Raw genomic sequence first — 23,237 nt, 5'->3', positions numbered from 1 at the left:
AATGTTTATAATAATTTATGATAGTAAGTGTTGATGATGACGTTACCTAGTTTGGGTAATGAAACGTCTGCAAGAAACCAAGCTCAGTGAGCACCCCCTCAAATGCGTGTTGTCAATGTCAAGATCTTTAACAACTGTTCTGCAAGCATTTTTTATATTGAAGAATGTAATAAATTATGTAAACTCTGATTATTCCCCAAAGAATGAGTTAAAAGATGTGCCCATACTGGGAAAGGTAAAAAAACTGACCCAAGCACCCCTCATTTCAACCTTAAGCAAGAAATATTCTATTGTATCAGTCACGCATTTTTCCAAATAAACAGATCTGACTTTGAGAAAACCACTTTTACAGAGGACGCGCGCGGGCAGGGCTCCATTTCGCCACTAAAGTCGAAAAGCAGAAATCAGACCTGCCCTCTGCAGACACAGCAGCGCTTGCGTTTGATCAGGGCTTTGAAGCCACACACACACCCCCGTTGCTCTCAGCCAATGGGCTCACGCCAAAACAGTCCCTCTGAGCGTTTAAACCAATAACAAAGGGCCGGCGTGTCCAAGGCGGAAGAGCCTGCTGATGGTGCGTCGCGCGTTTTCCCGTCTAAAGTCTTCACGAAGTGAAATGGGCCCGGGGGGGGGGGAGGAAGCGGAGAGACTGGCTTACGACAGTGTTGGTGGACTGGTGTGTGGTCTCTGAAGAGGGAAAGTTTCCTTTGTTTCGTTTTCACTCGAAAGCCCCAAACAACCCTCTTTTTTGATGGCTCAGCAGTTTCAGGTGCTGAGATGCTGTTCCTGTAATATCTTCCAAGTGCAGCAGGTGAGAAACCAGGAGAGACCCGCTGTAGCGCGGGATACTTTTTTTAAAAAAAAATTGTAGGCAGAAAAGGAAATCTCTGAATTGGGTAAAGGGCTAATTTACACTGAACCAAGGAAATTAAATTGTACCGGGTTATTAGAATAGCAGGAATATTTTATTTCTTTAAAGAGGAAATAGTGCTCTGGGTTGGTGGGGCGTATAGGAATTGTGTGGGGAAAGGGCATCCATTTTCAGGATTTTGATGTTCTCTTGAGCAAGGGTGGGCAACTATGGCCCCTTTTACTACCAGTGGATTTCAACTCCCAGAATTCCTGAGCCAGCCATGCTAGGAGGCAGCAGTTCTGGGAGTTGAAGTCCACAGGTCATAAAGGGGCCATAATTGCCCATTCTTGCTGTTCTTGAACAAAGGGTAGATCTTCATAATGAGAAGCACTTGGAATTAGAGAAATTTCTGCTTGGCAATAGCCTGATGCATAAAATCAAACAGGGCCTTTTCCAATATGCGGTCCCTCAGTTTCCATGAATATCTATTCCCATAATCCACAACCAACAACATGAATCAGGGATGACTGAGGACTTACCTAGTGATTGTCTATCAGGCAGCAAGTTAATTACTATGTAATATGTGTCTGATTGACTCTCAACCTCAGTTTTTTGCTTCTCCGATATAGGGTGCTTTGGTTGAATCTCATGGAGATACTAATTGGAAAATGGCTTTTCTCTTCTTATATGTGTTATAAGCATATTTTCCAGATTACACATACAGCACCCTATAAAAAGTTGAAATCTCCAAGTTGTACTCACAGACAGGACCATGCAATTTTCTTAACAATATGTAAATAGTCTGTCATTGCCATCTGAGATTTCCTGGTGGTCTCTTATTCAAATGCTAACCAAATCTGATCTTTCCAAGAAGGTCAACCAGATGCAGCTGCCTGCTGAGTTATTATGCTGGGTAGTGACGACAAGAATGTTGATCTCATTTCATTATAAATTTACAACAGATTTAAATTATAGAAAAGATCTCTGCACTCTGTTTATGTAATTCCACGGAACACATATACAAAGAAAATCTACAAAGAAAATTAGGAATTTCTAACAGACATATTCACTGTTAAAAAGGATCTCAAAGTTTGGAAAAACATAAATTAATAGTATGTTAAAAGAAATGTTTAAAGTAATAAATATACATGTAATCCCTTCTAAAACCACACATATTTAAAACCATAACATAATTTGAAAAATCTATGATAAGAAAAGGGAACAAAGGTCTGACATTGATACAGTTTCAGCCAAAAGTCAGGGTGAAAAGTTACATTTTAAACTGTTGCCAAAGCATATAAATTTTAGCATCAACAATACTGTTGCACATGACATTATTTTAGCATTAGCATAAATTATATGAGATAAATATAGATTTAAATTAATTTGCATAATTTAGATGGATTATGGTGCATAGTAGAATTATATCTTACAGGTCCAGGGTTTAGTCACTAGACTGTAAATTTAGAGCTATTTGAGGAAAGACCATTTTTTGTATCCATATATCTACATTCAATAAAAGTTTGCCTTTGGAAATTTTGAAGACAATCTGAACAGTGACTGACTGAACTATTTATACTAATATAGTAATTATACTTAAAATTCTTTCTTAGGTTAAAAAAAGCAAAAAATGGAACTGCAAAATATGTGATGAAAAGCAGTCAATTCTAAGGGTATGTAACCCCCGTTTCTTTATTAAAGTTAATACTATTTTCCCCATCATTCTAATAGGGAACTATTTAAAGTGCTGATTTTAACTTTTGAAACACTAAACAATTTAAAATCAAACTAGCTGAGGGACCTTCTCTCCTATTATGTTAAAATCTGGCAGAGAGCCTTTTTGAAGATGCCCCTGCTGCCCACGTTTTAATGTTCTGCCATGAGATAAGGAATCATCCATTATCCTGTGGAAATTATCTTTGGCCCCACATTCTTGATAAATTAGAATACATGAATCTATTTTAAATTTTCTCTTTTGCTTCAGACTCAGTTAGAACTTTTTGAACATTTTGTAATTTCATTATTGTTAATTACCAGGTTACTTGCTCAAGGAGAAAGGCAATATATATATATTCAATTATATGTAGTATAGTGCAGTACAGTACAGTATATCATAGCATAGTATTAATGTTACATGGTGAATATGGCAAAAAGTGGCTAGCTACTATATTTTATCCAGCTATGAAATGGCAAACTGAACTTGGTAATATATGCTTTCTAATGTCATCATTTCAGAGATATTTTCTTATCTAAACAGAGAAACAGAATGACATTGGATAGGCAAAATATATCAGTGAGAGCAGGAGTGACTTCCTAGTGGCTTTCCCACTGGGCTTTCTTGTGGAAAGCTAGTAGTAAGTGCTGGAAATCATCCTTCCATTCCTCCTCCCTCCCTCCCTCCTCAGCAGGCAGGTAAGTGGCTACTGTTGGGTGGCAGAATGAGTGAGGGAATGCAGGGCGAGCACACATGCACCGGCCTTCCCATGAATTTAGAGGAAGCTGTCAGGGAACGTTGAAAATGAAAATGACATGACCACAACTGACCATGACTGCACAGCAACAGTATTGAAGAAGCCGCATTCAGCAGCACTAAAGTTTAATTCCCTTGGGAGTCATAGGTCCCAGCATTCTGTAGGTTAGCCACATTTGAGGTGCCTTGGTTGAAAAGGTTTTGCCCTCTGATGCACCGCTTGACCCAATTAAAGATTCCAGACGCAATATATAGATATGCATATATCAAAATATAAGATTTGTTTTCCTCCCTCACGTGTTTGTAACAGTTGTACTCAGGTAGAATTATATTCTTTAATTTTCAGTTTGGCATTCAAGAATTGAAGGGAAATAGTATTTTAATGGAATTTCAACCTATTTAGGTTTTTGGTCAGGGCTCTGGGGCTGATTGCAGACACCACGTACAGAAGCTAAATTTGCTACAAGGAGAACAGGATCAGTCACCTGCAGGCAAACTTAGGTATGGTATTAACATGTTGATTGCTCTTTTTTCTATATTTATGCTCACAGGTGTTCTAGGGCAGTGTTTCTCAACCTGTGGGTCGGGACCCCATTTGGGGTCGATCGACCATTTCATGGGGGTCGCCAAGCAAGGCTGTCCGCCATTTTTTTTGTCCGCCATTTTTTCCCCTTTTCCGGTGGGTGCCTTACCTCCCTTGGGCTGGGCCAGCTGGTGGTCGGCCTGCTCCGTCTCTGCTGCTTGCCAGCTACGCCTCGGCCGGCGCAGGGGGCGGAACAACGCATGTGCGGCGCTCCCGGGCAGGGAAAGTCCTCGACTTACGACCGGTTGGGTAGTCCTCGACTTACGACCGGTTTAGTCCTCGACTTACGACCGGTTGGGGTCGCGGCATTAAAAAGGTTGAGAACCACTGTTCTAGGGGATGGGGTACATATATAACACATAATGACAATCATGCAAATATTATCTCTATTTGTATACATGTTATTCTGTGTGTGGTAAGTTGGTGTCATTGTAATTTGGTGCTGATTTACACACAGGCTTTTTTTGCCTGGTAGCATTTATGCCCATCACTGAATGTGAAACTTCTTATTACAAGGATTGATAGATTTCTTTTATTCCCTTACTAAAACAAGGTTGTAGGTATTTTGCATGTACAGTTATACACATTTTCCCTCTTTATACACTTAAACATCAGTTATTCCTGATTTGACAGCTTGCTTTTACTTTTCCATATGTATATAAAGATACAGTTGTATACAGTAGTTAAATGTGATCTACCTCCAGGCGTAAAGAAGAATCAGGGCAAATAAGTGATGAGAATATGGCTGCTAATATCAAGGAAAAAACAGGCTGGCAGGTAAGACTTTTTAATTTGGAAATAGGGTTACAAAGAAGACTAAATTCTACGAATAGTAAAGAAATATTAATTGCATCTATTCCTGAATGGAGGGCCCAATCACAGTCCCTTATGCCCTCATGAAAATTGGACTACTGCAACATGACCTATATGAGTCAGGTCCTGAAGAGCATTTGGAAACTTCAGCTAATGCAGAATGTGGCAGCAGGGCAACTAACGGTGCCAGTTTTTCAGCACGTGACACCACAGCTTCACAAGCTGCATTGATTACCACTTTGCTTCAGTATGCAATTCAAGGTGCTGGTAGTTACTTTGAAAGCCCTTCATAATTAAGGGCTGGACTTATTTACAAGACCATCTCTTCCCTGTTGTTTCTGTCTCTGGTCCATCAGGAAAGGCACGTTGTGGGTTCTGTCAGTGAAGGAGTGTTGGTTGGTGGGGCCCCAAAGAAGGACCTCTTCTGCCACAGTGCCGGCCCTTTAAATGATCACCCTCCTGAGATTAGGTTGGCCCCTACCCTGTTGGCCTTTTGTAAGGTTTGGTAGACTTGGTTCTGTGTCCGAGCCGGAGATCTCAGGTGTGGGACCGAGCCTGTTTCTTGCCTATGTTGAGAGGTTTGTTAACTATTCTTTGGTGCTGTGTGTGTGCTTTAATATTTGTATATTAAACACAACATTGTTTTAATGTTATGAACCTTCCAGAGTACAGTACTTGAGATATTTAGTCTAAAGAAGAGAAAGCTAAGGAAAGAGAGGATAGTAGCCTTCCAAAGATGAAGGGAAATCACATGGAAAAGTGGATTTATTTTCCAAAACACCCATTGTAAGACAAGAACCAACGGATAATAGCTTTACAGTGAGCAATCCAAAAGCAGTAGAACATTCCGCTTCCTGAAGTTGCAGGATCTCCATCAGAGGAAATTTTCCAAAAAAGATTTGTTCAGGATGATATGAGGATTCTTGCACTGAGGAGCATGTTGGATTGGGAAACCTCCAAGGACCTTCCATCCCTCTGATTCTGATTCCCCCTTCCTTTGTTGAAAGGGTAGATGAAAAAAATCAAAGCTTATGGTTTTGAATTGCCATTATGTAATATCAATATCTGAAAGCAACTGGAATCTCTGTATAATTATAACCTTCCTTAATCTTATTGATCAGAACTCAGACTTGTGCCTTGAAAGCTCATTTATTTTGAGAAGTCTGACAGAAACATAGCTGGCACTAAACATCATTATAGAAAAGTATATTTTGCCAAAATCGCCACCTATAAACCAAGTGACAGCTGAGGGTCAAACTGTAGCTCCAACGTTTTAAACAGTATCATCCAAAACAATCTGGATTCATTTTCAACTTGTTCTCCTTCATCCAGACTATTATCAAACTTGGGCAATATTCATTTTGTATCTCTTGAATGGCACGTAAGCAATAATAGAGCTAGGTGTGATCAGTACATTCCAAAGCCACAGATGACCTCATAGGAGTTTGCCTCCATGATTTCATGTGAATGTTGAACAATTTGAGGAAATGGACTGGAACCTTGTACATCCATGAACAACATCTTCTGGAGATGGCCAATAGAAAGGAGAACCACTATATTCCAATCCAATCAAATGGTCGTGTGAAACAGCTGCTAAGCACTCTGATCACGATCACGTGACTGCAGAGTTGCTGGACAGCTAGAACTCCCAAGGACTGGTTGTAACCACAATGGGTGCTGAGCAAATGATCATACATCGAGAACTACCTGTATATAGAAATTACCCTTTTTACATAGTAGCAATAGTTCCTTTCTCAGTGAATATATAGAATACGTCATGTCCACAATAATTATGAGTTAAGAGTATCTGGTGCTTTTGAATTAGACAAATATAGGATAATTACTCTGGCAGGTATCTCTGTGTTCCTGTTGGCAAAGAATGGCGGAAACTTTGAACTATTATTTTATCTAGGTTGGTTTGTATTCCTGCCTTTATAACTGTGATGGAGAGTGCCAAGTTTAGTCCGCTCTCAGCTATGGAAATTTGCTGAGTAACATTGGCATTAACCACTCAACAAGGAATAGTGGATTTAAGTTACAGAATGCCAGATTCTAGTTGAGTATTAGAAAGGATTCCCTAGTAGAATAGTTTGGAGGATAGAGCTCCACTGCTAACATGGTTTCTTTTTAATTAGCACGTATGGATCTATTTCTCGAGTATCCTTTGAAATATAGATCTCCCACTATTGGAACATTTTTGTAGAGTGTTTTGAACACTTCTGAAGATACGTGTTACATGTGTAACCCAGCTCTGTTACCTGTAGTAAATCTCTACTGCAGCAGTCTCCAACCTTTCCGGCTTTGCAGACCAGTGCTGCGGGGGAGGGAGAGGGTTCCAGGCAAGCATGAGCTGTGAGAGTGCATGCATGCCGTTTGAGCAAATGGGAGCTTTGCACCTGCACTCACCTGCTGCTCACACAAGTGGAGCTGCCTGGGCTCACCTGCCGCTTCTGTGGCCCAGTTCCAAACAGCCCATGGCCAGTGATGGGCTGCAACCCAGGGGTTGGGGACCACTGCTCTACTGTGTAACTAGTGTAACACTTTTCCATTTGGCAATTAATGTTGAGCTTTCCAAGCTGAAATGTTAATTTGTGGGAGAACTGTGTTTTTGACCAATCAATGACCCTGACAGGCCTGACAATTCTAGAGGGTAACTATTAACACGATCCTTACAGTTCAAACTGCAATCACCATCCCAGAAATGAAATGGCTATAGAATAAGAAAGCTCTGGGAACTATAAAGATAACCTATCAGTTGAAAGCTTCTTCCTTTAGCATTTAAGAATTGACATTGTCGCAATTTTTGTTTTTTTATTTTAGGATAAGAGACATTTAGCCATGGTTAATGTAAAAAGCTGTAGAGATGATTTATCTGACAGTATAATTCCTGTGACTGAAGACTATGTGCTACAAAGAAATAAACAACAGCCAGAATCAAAACTAACTGGACTTTCAAAATGGAATAAATTCCTTTTATCTGACAAGAGTTATAATATTGACACAACAGGTGGAAGGCAAAGGACATCAGACAAAACACCTGCTGCAGGCACAAGTGATGAAAGAGCCACCACTTCTGGTGGTGGGTGTGGTAGCTGGCATCTCAAACCACAACAGAATGTATTAACCTGCTTTGACAGAGCAAAAGAGGTTTCCATCTCTGATCACCCTGGGAAAATCAGCAAATACTCTGCAGGTTTGGCTACTTGTCAAGATAAGGCACAACCTGCAGAATTTACTTCTTCAGGGTCCTCTGCTCCTGTTAAATCAAACAGCCTTTATGGAAGTCTTTTTTCCACAGAAGAGGATTTTGATGATGATATTTAAGGCCCTACAGTGAGATTTGCTGATTTTCCAGTGAGATGGTTTAAAATAATAGCAATATGGCCTGCATTTAAAATTACTCAGTGTTGAATAATGAAGTGGGTTATATTCTGGTCATATTATTTTAGGTATGGCTTTAATGATTTGTGGAACTATGCTGTATGCCAAAATTATCAAAAGTACTGTATTGTTAATGGGACTGCTATTATTGATACAAGAGGCATGGAAAACATTTCAAAGGCTTTCTACAAAAATCAAATTTTGGGACAGGTGATAGCTTAAAAAAGCTAACACTATTATTGGTATCTATTTTCTTTAATAAATTGATATACCTGTAATTAAACAAATTTGTTATAACTAAAGCACTAAAATAAAAGTGTCTAATAATCACATGGCTGCATGATGGTGACTAAAGATGGAAGATTCACCAATGTGAAAGCAAAATATCCTTGTCCTGACCGTGCCATTGCCACAACTTGAAGGTAAAAGATCACCTGTGATAACTTTAAACTAGTTCTCTTCCTTATGTAATTATTAACCCTTACCCAGCGCATGAGGTAAAGAAACTAAATTTTGAAAGTTAGTATGATTATGTTATCTGTGAATATGGAATTACAATCAGATCATTACAGAAAGGAGAAAGATATAAAAAGAGGCTTTAACAATGTTTTAGGAACTATGAGTTATACAAGAGCTATTCGGAACTGGACGGTTGCTTGGCATACTGGATAGCGTCCAGGGCTGCCCCAATGTCGTAGCTCTTGGAATGCAGCAGGTGAGTTAACCAGCCTCCTGTATCAGAGAATCCCATCGAGAGCATCTGGGACAAGGATTCAATCAGACGAGGGTCTGCTTCTGTAAACAGAATGAATTTCAGCATGTTACATTCGTTGGTCCATAAAAATAGTAATCACACACCTGAAATTTGCAATTCCACACCTGAATTTAATTAAATTCAACAATTATTACTAATATGAAGTCATTTTTAAAAAGACACTTTATAGAACAATCCTTAATCTCAAATCTAATAATCATAATAGGGATTGATTTTCACAAAATGCAAAGCTTAAAACAAACCCGATTATAATCAGCCATATAAATTAAAATTCAGGTTGAAGGTAGATCTTTCAAATATTCCTAAATTGATTTTCTAGCTAAATGATGTTTATATTACCATTCCATAACTTAGGCAATAAAAGTGTCAGGTGACCTATAATGCTGCTACTTGTAAAAGTAGACATTGTGTTAGAACTTTCTTTAGATCAGACTGCCATTTGGGCAGAGGATTTCTTCCCTTGATTCGCTGTATACTGTAGGACCTTGCCTTTCATCAAGAATGGTTTGGAAAAAGTGTTTCAACTCTTGTACAAGCATGCAAAGCATATCAGCTCTTCACTAAAGCAGCTTAGCTATTTTTGAACTTCTGTGCAAGCCTAAAAAGATGATGATGCTATAATTCTACCAATGCTTTAATAATATTTTTGTAGAAATATTTGTAGCCAAATTTATTAGGACATGATCATTTCTATAAAATAGTTTTGGAGCCTGCCTAGTTCTTATTACCAGGTGGAAGATGAGGGTACATTGCGGCTTCTCGCAAGCCTGTTGGTCCAGCATTAGTGGGAGCTTCTACTGGATTTAGAGATTTTGGACTGTCTTCCTCTACCATTTGTAAGGACTGCAATTCACCAGTTGAAGGATCTACTTCCTTTGAAGATAAATGGGTCCAGTCCTCATCTGCTGCTAAACTACCACTGGATTCGCTTCGTTCCTGGAATATACAAATACATAAAATGTTAGCAAGCCTACTTTCACTAGCTATATTTACAACTCCATCTAGAAATGGTAGCTTGCTTTTTACTAATTCAAAAGAAGCAGACTACCTCTATATTATATGTCTATATTACAACAGATAGTAAATCCTACAACATACACAGAAATATCACTCCTCCCAGAATCTAAGGACATGAAAAAAAATTTCAATTCAGGTAGGAGGTGTTCCAGAGAACTTGGATATTCAATTCCACTTCACTCCATGCCCATCTGAGGCAGTTCAGCCATTTCATACAAGGGTCTAGTACCATGGTGGCAAACCTATGGCACGTGTGCCGCAGGTGGCACGCAGAGCCCTCTGTAGGCACATGCGCCATCAGCCCAGTCCTAGGCCTTCAGCTGGCTTTAGGCCTCCACCGCCATGTGCAAAAAAAAGGTTCAATCAATCAATTTCAACTTCTCACAGGAAAAAAAAGATCTCGCAAAGTTGGAATTGATTGATTGAACTTTTTAGTCCCACCCAGTCTGCCGTTACCATTGCAGCCACACCCACCCAATGGGCCACACCCACCCAGCACCCGACGATACATAAGTGGGTTTTGGGTTGCAGTTTGGGCACTCTGTCTCTAAAAGGTTCACCATCACTGGTCTAGTATGAGCAAGCTTAAGATTAAATATTAACAATAAAGCACACTTTATTATAAGTATTAACAAGTTATTTTTCTCTTGCAGGTTACAAAGTTTATCGTATCCCCAAAGCTTCAGCATTCTTGGAGCAGCAATTAACATATCTTTAGGCATGCAAAACTGTCATTTCTTGTACCTGTGACAAAGTAGTCTCTTCTTCCATCTGTGCAGGAGGAGAATAGACTATCATCTCCTGCATTTGGTTTGAAAGAGCATCACTTATGTCTAGATTATTTTCAGAATCTGCTTCTGGTTTGGTCTGCTCAGTCGGACTGCTAGGCTTGGGGCAGCTCTTCTCCGAACTAGGTTGCGCAGGTGATGATACTTTGCTTCTTTGACCCTCATGTTCTACATCAATATCCACTTCAATGCCTAAAAAAGCAGTTGACATGGGTTACGTTAATGACATACTGCAGTATATTCGTGGGCATCACTAAATTTCTGTCTGTTTATAACTCTAGTTCTATCGTATTTTGTCTCAAAACTAGACATTAATTCTTCTGTCGTCCACCCCCTACTCCAAAGGCAACGTATTTCCAAATAAATCATCATTTGGGAGAACATAAAAATGAGCAACTAGATTACATCAATTGGGTGTCGCATCAGTTATTCTCTGGTCCTTGATGCACGAGTGCCAGCTCATTCTTAGATTACACATTAATACAGTGGTTCTCAACCTTTTTAATGCCGCGACCCCAACCGGTCGTTAGTTGAGGACTAAACCGGTCGTAAGTCGAGGACTACCCAACCGGTTGTAAGTCGAGGACTTTCGCTGCCCGGGAGCGCCGCGCATGCGTGGTTCCACCCCCTACGCCGGCCGAGGCGTAGCTGGCAAGCGGCAGAGACGGAGCAGGCCGACCACCAGCTGGCCCAGCCCAAGGGAGGTAAGGCACCCGCCGGAAAAGGGGAAAAAAATGGCGGACAGCCTTGCTTGGCGACCCCCGTGAAATGGTCGATCGACCCCAAATGGGGTCGCGACCCAAAGGTTGAGAACCGCTGCATTAATACATGAGAGCTTCAAATGCTTAGATACTACTTAGGCATCACATTGTCAGTATGCTTAATCACTGTTAATTTATTAATGATATTAAAGGATGATTATAGTTGACAATATATATAAACGAAACCCTACTTTCAAGGTATCTTACATAATATAGTATTCTATATTTTTCATTGAAGTTTGGGTGAGCCAAATCAATACAAAGGTTGGCCTCTGGGAAGTTCACAAGAGGGACAAGAAAACCAGTATTTAATATTGTTAAGCCTCCCAGAGTTACCTTGTGGTAAGATGGGCGGTTAATAAATTTTACAAATAAATATATTTTATAAATAAAAATATACAGTGAAAGGAACTGTTTACCAAGTGGACTCAGGAACGCAGCAACACTTTCTCCAACATTCTTCAGGAAACTGACGTTGTGATCTTGAGCTTCACTGCTAGTGGTTTCTTCTATAAAGCAAAAGTATAAATGATACATATATAACCATTATTCAAGACAAGAATTTTATGAGTTTATCAATCCTGACTAGGGATGGGTATGTGTGCACATGTATAAAATTAGATATATAATTTTAAGATGATACTTTTTAAGAAGAAGAACTTTTATATAAACAGCATTGGCAAGGAAATAATTTTTAGACGGACATTAGATTTTTGCTAATTTATTTTGCACTTAAAAGACTCCTGTTATTGCAACTTTGATTTCTTACCGCGCGCTGGAGCATCACTTTGAGAAGAAGTACTAGCTTGTGCCTGGCTGTGATTCTGGTGATGATGGCCAAAACGCCGGTGTCCCCTACCGTGCATCCAGCGAAAGGAGCAAGGGTCGTGTCTCATTTTACGAAGCCAGCGACCCTGGAGAAGCCACTAAAGGGTAAACAAATGTTTTTTAAGCTACAGCAGCTTTAAAATACACCACAAACTGACCTTATAATTTTTACAAATTATCTTTGAATATCTGGCTTTCTTCATAATACTAACCTCAAGCTGATCGAATGGACTTGGAAACATGATCATGTTATGCTCTTTATGGATACCTTTTCCCTCACAAGTGCTGCACAGGTCATAGTCTGGACAAACTGCACATTTGAATCTGGAACCCACAACTGGGCCCTCACAACCATCACAGACCACATTAGGATGCACGAGGTTTGGAGAATCCTCCTTGTTGCAGGAATGGCGGTTCATATGCTTAAGCTCCTTTTTTTCTGAAAGACACAAATATAATGTCAGAACCCATATTCTAAGGGGGCTCTTTTCTATCTTTAACCCATACTCTAGTCTTTCTATACTTCTGCCATGCTCCTGGAGGGGAGGGGGGAAAGCACTGCGGGTTATTGCTCTGATTTCCTCTATCACTACACTGTAACACTTTGCTGTTTCTGCATACTTCCTCTGCGAACTATCTCTCCCCTTGATGTCAGCTAGAAAGAGGGGGGAGAAGAAAGGAACGTGCCTCCGGTTTGGAAGGGAAGCTGTGAAGAGCCAACAAAACCTGCTGCAACCCTGAGACAGCCTGGTGTTATCTGCTCTTTCCCACAACAGACTTAACACCTGGGGATTGGACCATGTGAACTGACCGGATAAACTTTGGGGTGGGGTTTGCTTGGGACACTTTTAACCTATTGAAATCCTCAGATCCTGTCTAGTATGCCTGCTATCAGCTTCTCCTAATAAAAGTTCCTTTTGGAAGAAACTGCTCCCACGGGTTCTGCTTCCTTAGGATGAGGTTTGAAGTGGCCCCTGACATATAAGCTATTGTTCAACTATAACCGTGCTGATCAAACTATAACAGGTAGTCCTCAGCGTACAACAATTTGTTTAGTGACTGTTCAAAATTACAACAGCTCTGAAAAAAGTGACTTATAACCATTTTTCATACTTAATGACCGCTGGAGCTATCCCCATGGTCACATGATCAAATTTTGGGCTTTACCTTGTTTAGCAACAAATTACTTCTTGCTATAGATGGCTTATATAGAAAAGGTACAATGTCCTAATTACCTTCACATAGTATTTTAGCTGTAACAAGAAATTATTCTTAGAAATTATAATTGCAAGAACAATTGTCAAAAGTGAGGAGTTGCCACAATCCTCAACTTACAACCATTCATTTAATAACTGTTTGAAGTTACGACAGTACTGGAAAAAAGTGTCTTATAACACTTATGACTGCTACAGTGACCCCATAATCAAAATTCAGGCACATGGCAACTGGCATGTATTTATAATGGCAGCAGCATCCCAGAGCCATGTGATCACCATTCCCAGGAGGCTTTCAATAAAGTCAATGGGGGAACCCAGATTCGTTTAACGCTCACAGCAAAAAAGGCTGTAAAAGTGGGCATCATTTAATGCCCAAATCACTTAGTGAGATGTTCCAGTCCCAACTGGTGTAAGTCAAGGATTATTTGTATTTTAATTTCATATCCACCATTGCCTTTAATTTTCTCTGATTTCTACTTAGCCTGAAATAATATTTCCAATGAGTTTCTTGCATAAAGATTATGAATTGAAAATAATCTGTGTAGTGCAGGTTCTTTATTTTGAACCAACTCCATAGCCCAGAATGTATAAGAGTACAACTGCCACACACAAATCAATGTTACCTTTAACAAAAATCCGGAAAACTCCAGCTTTCACAGCAGGTGGAACCAACTTCAATTCCTCATCACTGGAAAAAGCGATCATATCACCATCTTCATCTGAAAAGAAATAATAATCCATTTACTATTTGATAGAAAAGATATGCAATCATAGTCTGAACAATTCTTATGTAACATGCCACCTGTGTGGCTCCCAAGTCCCAGAATTCCCCAGCTAGCATGCTGGCTAGGGAATTCTAGGACTTAAGTCCACACATCATACAATTGCCAAGGCTCAAAAACACTGCTCTACCCAAAAGCAAACAATCTACAGACTGCATATCTCCTACCTATCTAATTCAATTCAATTAATTTTCTACTGACTGCTTTATGCAAAATATAAAAAGTATTATGCCAGTCTCTATTTCAAGGCTAAAATCAAGTGACAAATAACAAGAACTCCAATGAGAGATTGTTTTGACTACTGATTAAGACACCTGGCTAGTAACCAAGAGACTGTGAGTTCTAGTCCTGTTTTAGGCATGAAAGCAGGCTGGGCGATGTGGGATCAGTCATTTTCTCCCAGCCCACAATATTATGCTCGGGTGACAAACTGGTTGGTCAATTCCAGCTGCAACCAATGGATCAACACTCAACCTGAAAAAAGCAGACCCTGCATTTGGGAGAAAAACCTAGGATGGAAAAAAAAATTAAGAGACTCCAACAAGTTTTAAAGAGGCCTAGAAAAGGAGTAAAATTCAAAGTACGATTTTATATGGATCTAGGTAGTAAACAGTTATTATCTTTATTCTCAATCTGGAAAAGCAGGCATCAGGTTCTTTTTGTAACTCTTGGATGTCAAACACAAACTCAGTCATACCATACTGTTGCAAATGATAGAAGAAATACTGTCTTTAAAAAACTCTAGAGAAACAAGTAGTAAGATTTCTACTGGATTGCAAAACAGAATAAAGAAAATGTATTTCTTCTCTGAATCAATCAGTAATTATTATCTCAAATTAATGCCGTGGTTTTCCATGGTGGAGGGGGAAAATGATGAAAACATCATTTAGATAAAAGATCTGATGTAAGCTCCACCCGTTTTCTATAAAGAGAAATGTAATCCTTCCAGTACCTTTCCAGAGTTACACTACCCAATCATCTAACACAATGTTTCTCAACCTTGACAATTTTAAGGCATGTGGACTTCAACTCCCAGAATTCCACAGCCAGCAATACTGGCTGTGGAATTCTGGGAGTTGAAGTCCACATGCCTTAAAATTGTCAAGGTTGAGAAACACTGATCTAACACAATCCCTTCATTCACAAGGAAACAATTTACCCCACTACAGGTCAATACTACATGACTTTGCTTTTTGTCCAGCTTTTGCCAGAAGTGAATTCAAAGCCATTCTCTAACACACCTCTTTGAACATATCTGTAATAAGATCTCACTATAGCTTGAGAAGAGTACCAAAATATTCTGAAGTTACTTTTCCCCAAAACTAATTAAAGATTAATTAATTAAAAACTAAGAATTTAAGCCAGAGTTTCTGGAATTTGTACATAACATACTGCACAATAGCAAGAAATAAACTTTCTCAAGCCTTTTTTTTTTTTTTTTGCAAAACTTGAGGCTTGTGTCTGTTCTGTTCACATGAGGTAATAGGACTACTTTTAGGGCAGCAAAGTTTAGAAAGAATGGTCACAACATACCAAGGACATTGGACCTTTAACTACTGCATGAAAGTTTATTTTGCCTATGTGAAGTCATAATTGTTTGTTTATTCTTGTCCTACTGTGGATCACCTATTAAAGTTTGGAATTTGGACCAGGATATTATATCAACAAAGTTTTTTCTAAACTGCTATAAGTAGTCCTTGACTTACAACCACAATGGAGCCCAAACTTTGTACTGCTAAGAAAGACAGCCGTTAAGTGAGTTTTGCTCCCTTTAACAAACAATCTTTCTTGCCACAGTTAAGTGAATAATTGAAGTTAAGTTAGTAATATGGTTAAGTGAATCTCACTTTCCTATTGACTTTTCTTGTCAGAAGGTCATAAAAGGGGATCACATTACCCTGGGACACCACAACCATCAAAATACATGCTAGTTTCCAAGCAGCGGCGGCGGCGGCTGCAAGTCTTGTGAAAAATGGTCATAAGTCACTTTTTTCAGTGCTATTCTAACTTTGAATGTTCACTAAACCAATGGTCGTAAGTAGAGGACTACCTGTATTGATTCTTAGTTTATAAGCTGAACTTTAGTATATGAATTCAGTCAATAGAAGATATAGAGGCTGAGTTGCTGGCCTAGAAATCGGGAGACGGTGAGTTCTAGTCCTACTTTAAATGTGAAAGCTAGCTGGATGGCCTTGGGCCTGACTCTCAGATCAACCCACGTCACAGTGTTGTTATTAGGAAAATAGGAGGAGAAAGGAATATTACTTCCTCGAGTTACTCATAAAGTAACATAGATGGGATAAAAATCTAACAGTTTCCTGCTGCACAACCACGATCAAGAAAATCTCCAGCCTGATGAACTGAGTGTCCATAAAAAAAAAGGGGATATCCCAGATCCTAGGGCAGGGGTAGGCAACCTTGGCTCTTTTATGACTGGTGGACTTCAACTCCCAGAATTCCTGAGCCAGCACAGCTGGCTCAGGAATTCTGGGAGTTGAAGTCCACCAGTCATAAAAGAGCCAAGGTTGCCTACCCCTGTCCTAGGGGAAGGGGTTGAAAATTCTTGGATTTCCACTCGTTTATTTAAATAGACACCCGCATTTAGGGTTCTTATCTCCTGGCAGTACAATAAGCTCCAGCCTACCTAAACCTGAAGAGAAGGAAGCGCTAACAAGCCCCAGCAGGCACCAGACTTTGGGTGCCGCGCTCCATACGATGCAGCCGCGCCACCCAAGATCGCTGCCCGCCCTCCTCCGGCCCCTTCGATCCCTCCGTTGCTCACCCTTATAGTACATCTGAAAGGCTCCCGTGGCGGCGGCAGAATTGCGGAGCAGCCCCTGGAAAAGCTCGGCCACCTTCTCCCGTATCGGCTGGTAGCGGGCGGGCAGGTCGACGGCGAAGCGCCGGATCTCGCGGGTGGTCTCCTCTTTGCCCAGCAGGTAGGCCTTGATCGTCAGCTGAGCCATCGCGGCGACGGCAGCGGCGCTGGATTTCTATGGCGCAGCAACAAATTGGCGCTCGGGAGGCCGGCTGAGGAACAACAGCAGCAGCAGCAGCGATTCAACAACCACGCAAGCAACGTCCTTTCCACCGCTGCCTGCCGATGACGACCCGCCCCGGCTATTTATGGGCGCCGCAACCCACGGAAAAGGGGCGGGCTTCAGGTGGGAAAGTCCCCGCGCTGGCGAGGCGAGAATAATAACAATAGGTACCAAGGGGAGATGGGACGAGCTCTCGGTCCCCCGCCCCCCCCCCACGCTTTCCCCGCACCCTCCGAAGGGAATCTTCTCGATTTTGTGAGAAAAAAAAAGGAAGGGCAAGACAACCGCACGAGGCCGTTGCGACGCCGCGATTGGCCTCGGGCTTCCCCCCCCCCCACTCCCCCTCCAGCGGGATGGCGGTGGCGAATCAAAGTTTCGGCCTGCAGGGCTGAGCTGGGCCTAGCAAAACCTTCCAGAGCCACGAGTGAGCGTTACTCAGCATTTCCTTGGCTTCCAGTGGTGAGAACGGGGGACGAGAGCAGGCCCCGGCGCCTGCTGGCCCTGCGGCGGGAGGGAACAAGAGTCGCTTCCGCGAATCAGGACGCTCGGCGTCCATTTTCCCGATTTGCTGACTCACGTCGTGACACACAAAAAAAAAACCGCCAGAGTGGAAAGGTTTTACAGGCCTTGCCCATCCCCCAGGTTGGTGGCGGAGACTTTCTCAGACTACCTGCAACAGGTAGTGGTGGAGACCCTAGCACAGTGTTTCTCAACCTTGACAATTTTAAGGCATGTGGACTTCAACTCCCAGAATTTCACAGCCAGCATTGCTGGCTGTGGAATTCTGGGAGTTGAAGTCCACATGCCTTAAAATTGTCAAGGTTGAGAAACACTGCCCTAGCAGCACTTCCATTACCGGAGCGGGGATTGTTTTGCTTTTCACTAGGCAATATGTAGAGCCGAGTGCAGCTTGCTTTGGGGTAAACACACATATAGAAGGAATTTGGTGGTACTGATCACTTGGAGCGAGTCTCGATTAATGTAGGCTTACTTCTGGGCCATATACGTATAAGCCTCGCTGGTTCCTTGATTGTGCTGTTGTTTACTGGTAACTCGTAGTAAGCAGCCCAATCAAGGATAAAAAAATGACAGCAGACTCCACTCCCTACTAGCACTGAAGTTTGGGTAATAAAAAGTCTCACGAAAACAACCAAACTCAAAGAACACCAAGTGCTCTACAGTTCAATCCTGAGCTACAGATATTCTCTTCTATTGGTACCATGAGTTCTAAAACATTTTTAGGTAATGCCAACTAAATGACATGGGCCATCCAACCCTAGGAAGGAGGCAAGGCAGACAACTTCTGAAATCTTGCCATTGCCAGGATTTGCCCAAGCAAAGGACAGGAAACAATAGATTCAAAGGCACCCAAAAATGAAGATTGCACCTCTCCCCCCCCCCACACACACTTTTAGATATGACCAGGTGAAACCCAGATGCTCTCTTTGCTTTATCCCATCAAACCAAAATTGACCCACCCTGTCCCAGATAAAACTGTCTGCAATCCCATTTAGACCACAAAGCACTGAAGCCTCTACTTACAGCACCTGGCAACACTACAAAGGAATTGCAACCCCATCATCCCTTTATCAATTTCCTTAACAATTAACTTCCTCAGATCTGTTGCCCTCCTGAAAAACCCATTTTGCATAACAATAGAACTCAGGTACACTGACCAGGACCTGCCAAGCTTCTCCAAACTGGCCAATAAATCAGATCCCTAGGATAGCCTTCAATTTCTATAAAAATTCTCTGCTTTTCCATTGTTAAGGGTCTGTCTGTCTTGAAAAGCAGACATCCAATAAACATTGCAATAATAATGGTTTTTCTCAATATTGTGCTTTGGCAAAATTCCAGAAGAGTATATTTACACCAAGCAAGAGTTAAAGAATAGCTTAACCCAAATGTTTATGTAACATGCAGCCCCTCTGCTTCATGAGTTGCCATAGTTGCCAGCCTGCTTCTGGGTGTGATTCAAGGTGCTGGTCACTACATATAAAACCTTACATGACTTACAACCTGGTTACTTGAGGGACTGCCTATCTCCCAAAGTGTCTGCCTGGCCAGTTTGATCTGGCAAGGCTGGGATGTTCTAGGTTTCTTTGATTAAATAATGTAATTGATCAAGACTCTGAAAGCACATCCGCTCGGTTGGAGCACCTACCTGCCCTTTGAAATGAGCCCCCCCCCCCTTCAAACATTCCCTTCCCAACTGCTATTTTAAATGGCCCTGAAGACTTAGCTCTTCAATCTGGCCTTTGACAAGGATTGATGCTCCTTTTTTCCATATTACCGTTTGGGTTTGTTTTCTTTGCCTTTTTTTCTTTGATTATATTTTTTTGTGTGTTGTTTTTAAATACTTTCAAGAGTTTGCAAACTACTCAGTCACTGGGAATTCAGGTGGCATATTATTTTCTACAAGTGAGAGAGAAAAGCTCAGTTAGGAAAAGCTCTCCCTTGATCTCCTGCCCATGTTACTCTTCATTACATCAGTTGTCTTCCAGAAGATTCAAAGACATAATTTGCCTTCCAGAAGATTCAAAAGAAAGTAAATAGGACTCCTATTATCAAAAGGAAATTAGCTCAGCTGATAATGACTCATTCTGTGTCCCATGACTGCTTTAAGTCCACCTCTTTCTTACTGCCCTAGCTAGAAAAAATAGTACCTGCATAATCACTACCCCACAGCTTATGTAGGCATGGCTGTATCTACATAATACATTAACCCAGGTTCTTATATAGTAAACTGAATTATAAAATAGCTATGGGGCTGGTACAATATGAGAGCCTACACTTCTTGAGAAAGAACAAAAACTGACAGGTTTTCAATAATGAAAACATTAAATATAATAAACAAGAGCTGTACTTTGCCCACAACATTTGTCTTCTTAACTAGAATGACTAATCAGATTTATTTTATTGAGACATTCAGGAAAATAAAGGGGAAAAATAAAAAACCACAAGTGGTCTCAGCTATTACTGAGAGAATGGAGCATTCCATACCTTTGGGGCTGGTATTCCTCTTCCCTACCTATCTTTTTTGTTGTAAAAATTTGACCCTGTTCACATTTTTTTTAAGTAAAAATCAATGTATGGATTAAAAAATACAGCCTCCATTCCTTAATCTAGCTTGGTTCCCATAAAAATAGAGCTTTCTGGCTTTGAAATAAATTGCACCTCTCATTAAATTGTCTTTTTAACTACTATTAAAGAGGCCATAAAATGTTAAACAAAAACCACATGAAACTCACTTTGTATGTCACATTGCTCTTATAGATGAAGGACCATTCGGAAAAACTGTAATTATTAGATACTTAAATCTGCTTAAGATTGGTAATTAATGACTGAATGACATTTGTCATTTCTTAGTAGGGACATGTTAGTTCACAAGACTTTTCCTCCTACCCCCAACCTCTAAAGTGCTTTATGTTTAAACATTTGGATTTCCTGACAGAAAATCTATGTGATGGAAATGTTTAGTCACAAAGAATCCCCCTGTGATGGAATGTAGTGAGGAGGTGGATTTCCAGGAGAGAGGAGTGCATTCCAGAGGAGTAAGAGGCAACACAGTCCATATCTTATGTGTGTGTGTGAAGACAGCCCCTTCCTAATAGTTCACAGAGTATATAGTAGATGCAGTTAGTAGAGTGCTCAGTTTGGCAGGATTTTGGCTATAAGTATGAAACAATAAAAGAACTCTGCTTGATAGAGTCTCCATGAGTCATTTTTTGGTTTGGGGCCTGACACCACCACAATCTCCTAATCTGTTCTGCACTGCTGGGTCTAATGTAAATGTTGCAAGGATGACTCAACTGAGTCCCATGATCAATTTCTATTCTCCACAAATCCTACAGAGGGAGCTCTAGGCTGGGATTAGATCATGCCAACATCCTGGTAGCTGCCACCTTTGATTCAAGCAGTGTATGGCAGTCAAGGACAATATTCCAGAATTTACTGGAATGTTCTCACTTTATGCCAAGTTATTAATATTTAAGAGACTTAAATTGTTTTTTGAAAGAATTCTAAGGATCCTACATATGGAAGAGTTTGATAGATAAGCAATGTGACAGGTGTGCCAGCTCTGAGCGCTACAGATATAAGACTAGCCTGATTTAATCTTTGCTTAATTTAGTAATTTGGATGTTACTTTTGCACTGTTAGTGTGTCTGCTATGGCAGAGGCAAAACTGTTTAAAAAAGAGATAGAAATATCGCCATAATTTTCATATAGAGCAATATATAGAAGGAATTAAAAATGACACATTTATTTTTTTTCAAAAATCTTAATTAATTATAATAAGATCATAGTGACATTATTTTTTCTCCCAGAATAGCAAGCTAACTTTCTTTAAAAAGGCATATAATACAGGACAGCATACAAGGCTTATAGATTTCTAAAGACTAAATAAACATTCATTATAATCATTGAAAGATGATGATGATGATGATTATTATTATTATTTATATTTTTACCCCACCCTTCTCCCTGCGGACTCAGGGATGAAAATATGATTAGGAAAGGTAATGGAAATCTTAATCTGTTTTGCTTCAAATGTCTGTTTCTGGTTCACTGATGGCAGTTCCAGCTCTATTACAGGATCAAAGGAGAAGTCTTTGTCCCAGAAATCTGGTTTAATAGCCCTGCGAGTATGGCTGAGTCCAGCTCAGTAATTTCCTGGTGGGAAAGAACAGATCTATAGAAACCTCAACAATTATTCACTAGTTCTATATGTGCTGTTATCTATAATATCGCAAAACATAAAAGAAATGCTCATTTGTGTAACTAATGTTTTGTTTTGTTGAAAGAAAAATCATCAGGTCCAGTCCAAGCTGGGAGTAAACAAAATGGAGGCTAATACGCTGGAAATAAAATGGAGGCTGTTTGGAAAGAAGGTTTGTTTATTGAAGGGTAGAACAGCAACCACTTGCAATTCTGGGATAGCTGACAAAGTGGAGTTGGGGGTGGGTTTTTATACCTTATTTGGGCTTTTTGCTTATGAATAGGTGGTCCCAAATCTGCATTTCTAAAAGCTAGCCTCTGCTTGGGGGAAGGAGATTGGGGTTTGGTTTCTGCCTAATATTTTTCTCCATTATTCCTTTGGGGAAATATAGTATTCTGCCTTTTTTAATATCCTCCAAAATATTTCCTTCTCTAGGAGGGTGGGTAGGTGCTGATTTCCAACAGTTTACAGTATAGGTAATCAATCTGTTTTGAGTTATAAGGAACTATAATCAGCTTTATGTATATTTTAAAAAAGCATCCTGAGGAGAATAAACAATTCTAAGATATCCTGAATGCCACAGTTCATATTTTAAGATTAGCATATAAACAATAGATCTACTTCTCAAAAGCATCTACTAGAGTTTCAAAAATAGGAGTGTGAACATCTTTAAAAATAAAGTGAATGCAAGAAATTCTGTTCTGATAAATAAAAAATAAAGGCAAAAATCATAGGACAGCTATTGTGCTTTAAAACATCTTCTATTTTTCATAGTTTTTTAAACTCATTTTTATTTACTTGCTTTAAACATAGGGCCAGGTTATTCACCCTCTCTGAATGGTGTACAAAACTGACAGAAAATAAAACAATGTATTTATTTAAAGCATTTGGAAATGAACCTTTTACTTAAGTGCATAAAGTGCTTTTTCATGTTCCATGTTCATTTCATGAAAAAGAAAGCTAGCATGCTTACTGAATGTGATGGGAGAAAAGCAATTTTGATTAATTGTGAATCATCTTAATTCAAAATTGGCAGCACAAAGTCTGTCCTTTAGTTCAAGCAGCACTACTTTAGGAGTAATTGAGGCTTAAACCCACACAAATAAAGCCCAGAAGTATACTCTTATATATCTTTACTAAGGCCCAATATAGGTTCTTCTGATTTCAGTTGCATTTCTTCTTGGTATATAGACATAAGATTGAAAGAT

The 23,237-nt window shown here is 40.1% G+C and overlaps 1 protein-coding gene across 1 annotated transcript; it reads right to left on the bottom strand.

Moving 5' to 3' along the window:
* Nucleotides 1–7,689: 7,689 nt before the first annotated feature.
* Nucleotides 7,690–17,316, bottom strand: SQSTM1 (sequestosome 1). The gene is made up of 8 exons (XM_015825969.1): nucleotides 17,051–17,316; nucleotides 14,110–14,205; nucleotides 12,482–12,708; nucleotides 12,211–12,367; nucleotides 11,861–11,950; nucleotides 10,637–10,872; nucleotides 9,604–9,811; nucleotides 7,690–8,895 (listed from the first exon to the last, which is right to left on the bottom strand). The coding sequence occupies exons 1-8, from the start codon at nucleotides 17,232–17,234 to the stop codon at nucleotides 8,735–8,737; spliced, it is 1,359 nt and encodes a 452-aa protein (XP_015681455.1). The 5' UTR covers nucleotides 17,235–17,316; the 3' UTR covers nucleotides 7,690–8,734.
* Between the last annotated feature and the right edge of the window lie 5,921 nt (nucleotides 17,317–23,237).

The sequence above is a fragment of the Protobothrops mucrosquamatus genome, unplaced genomic scaffold (assembly GCF_001527695.2).
Source record: "Protobothrops mucrosquamatus isolate PMUCROS unplaced genomic scaffold, P.Mucros_1.0 scaffold_203, whole genome shotgun sequence".
In the NCBI taxonomy this organism is placed as follows: domain Eukaryota; kingdom Metazoa; phylum Chordata; class Lepidosauria; order Squamata; family Viperidae; genus Protobothrops; species Protobothrops mucrosquamatus.
The sequence above is the reverse complement of the archived record's forward strand: the minus strand, read 5'-3'. Positions and strand labels throughout refer to the sequence as shown.

What these genes read in the sequence shown, in the direction of transcription:
- SQSTM1 (XM_015825969.1), bottom strand. Translation starts at nt 17,234, where the DNA reads ATGGCTCAGCTGACGATCAAGGCCTACCTGCTGGGCAAAGAGGAGACC. An exon ending in CTTTCAGATGTACTATAAGG is followed by an intron (nt 14,206 to 17,050) that starts GTGAGCAACGGA and finishes ATTTCTTTTCAG; the next exon opens with ATGAAGATGGTGATATGATC. An exon ending in TGCGTTCCTGAGTCCACTTG is followed by an intron (nt 10,873 to 11,860) that starts GTAAACAGTTCC and finishes CTGCTTTTTTAG; the next exon opens with GCATTGAAGTGGATATTGAT.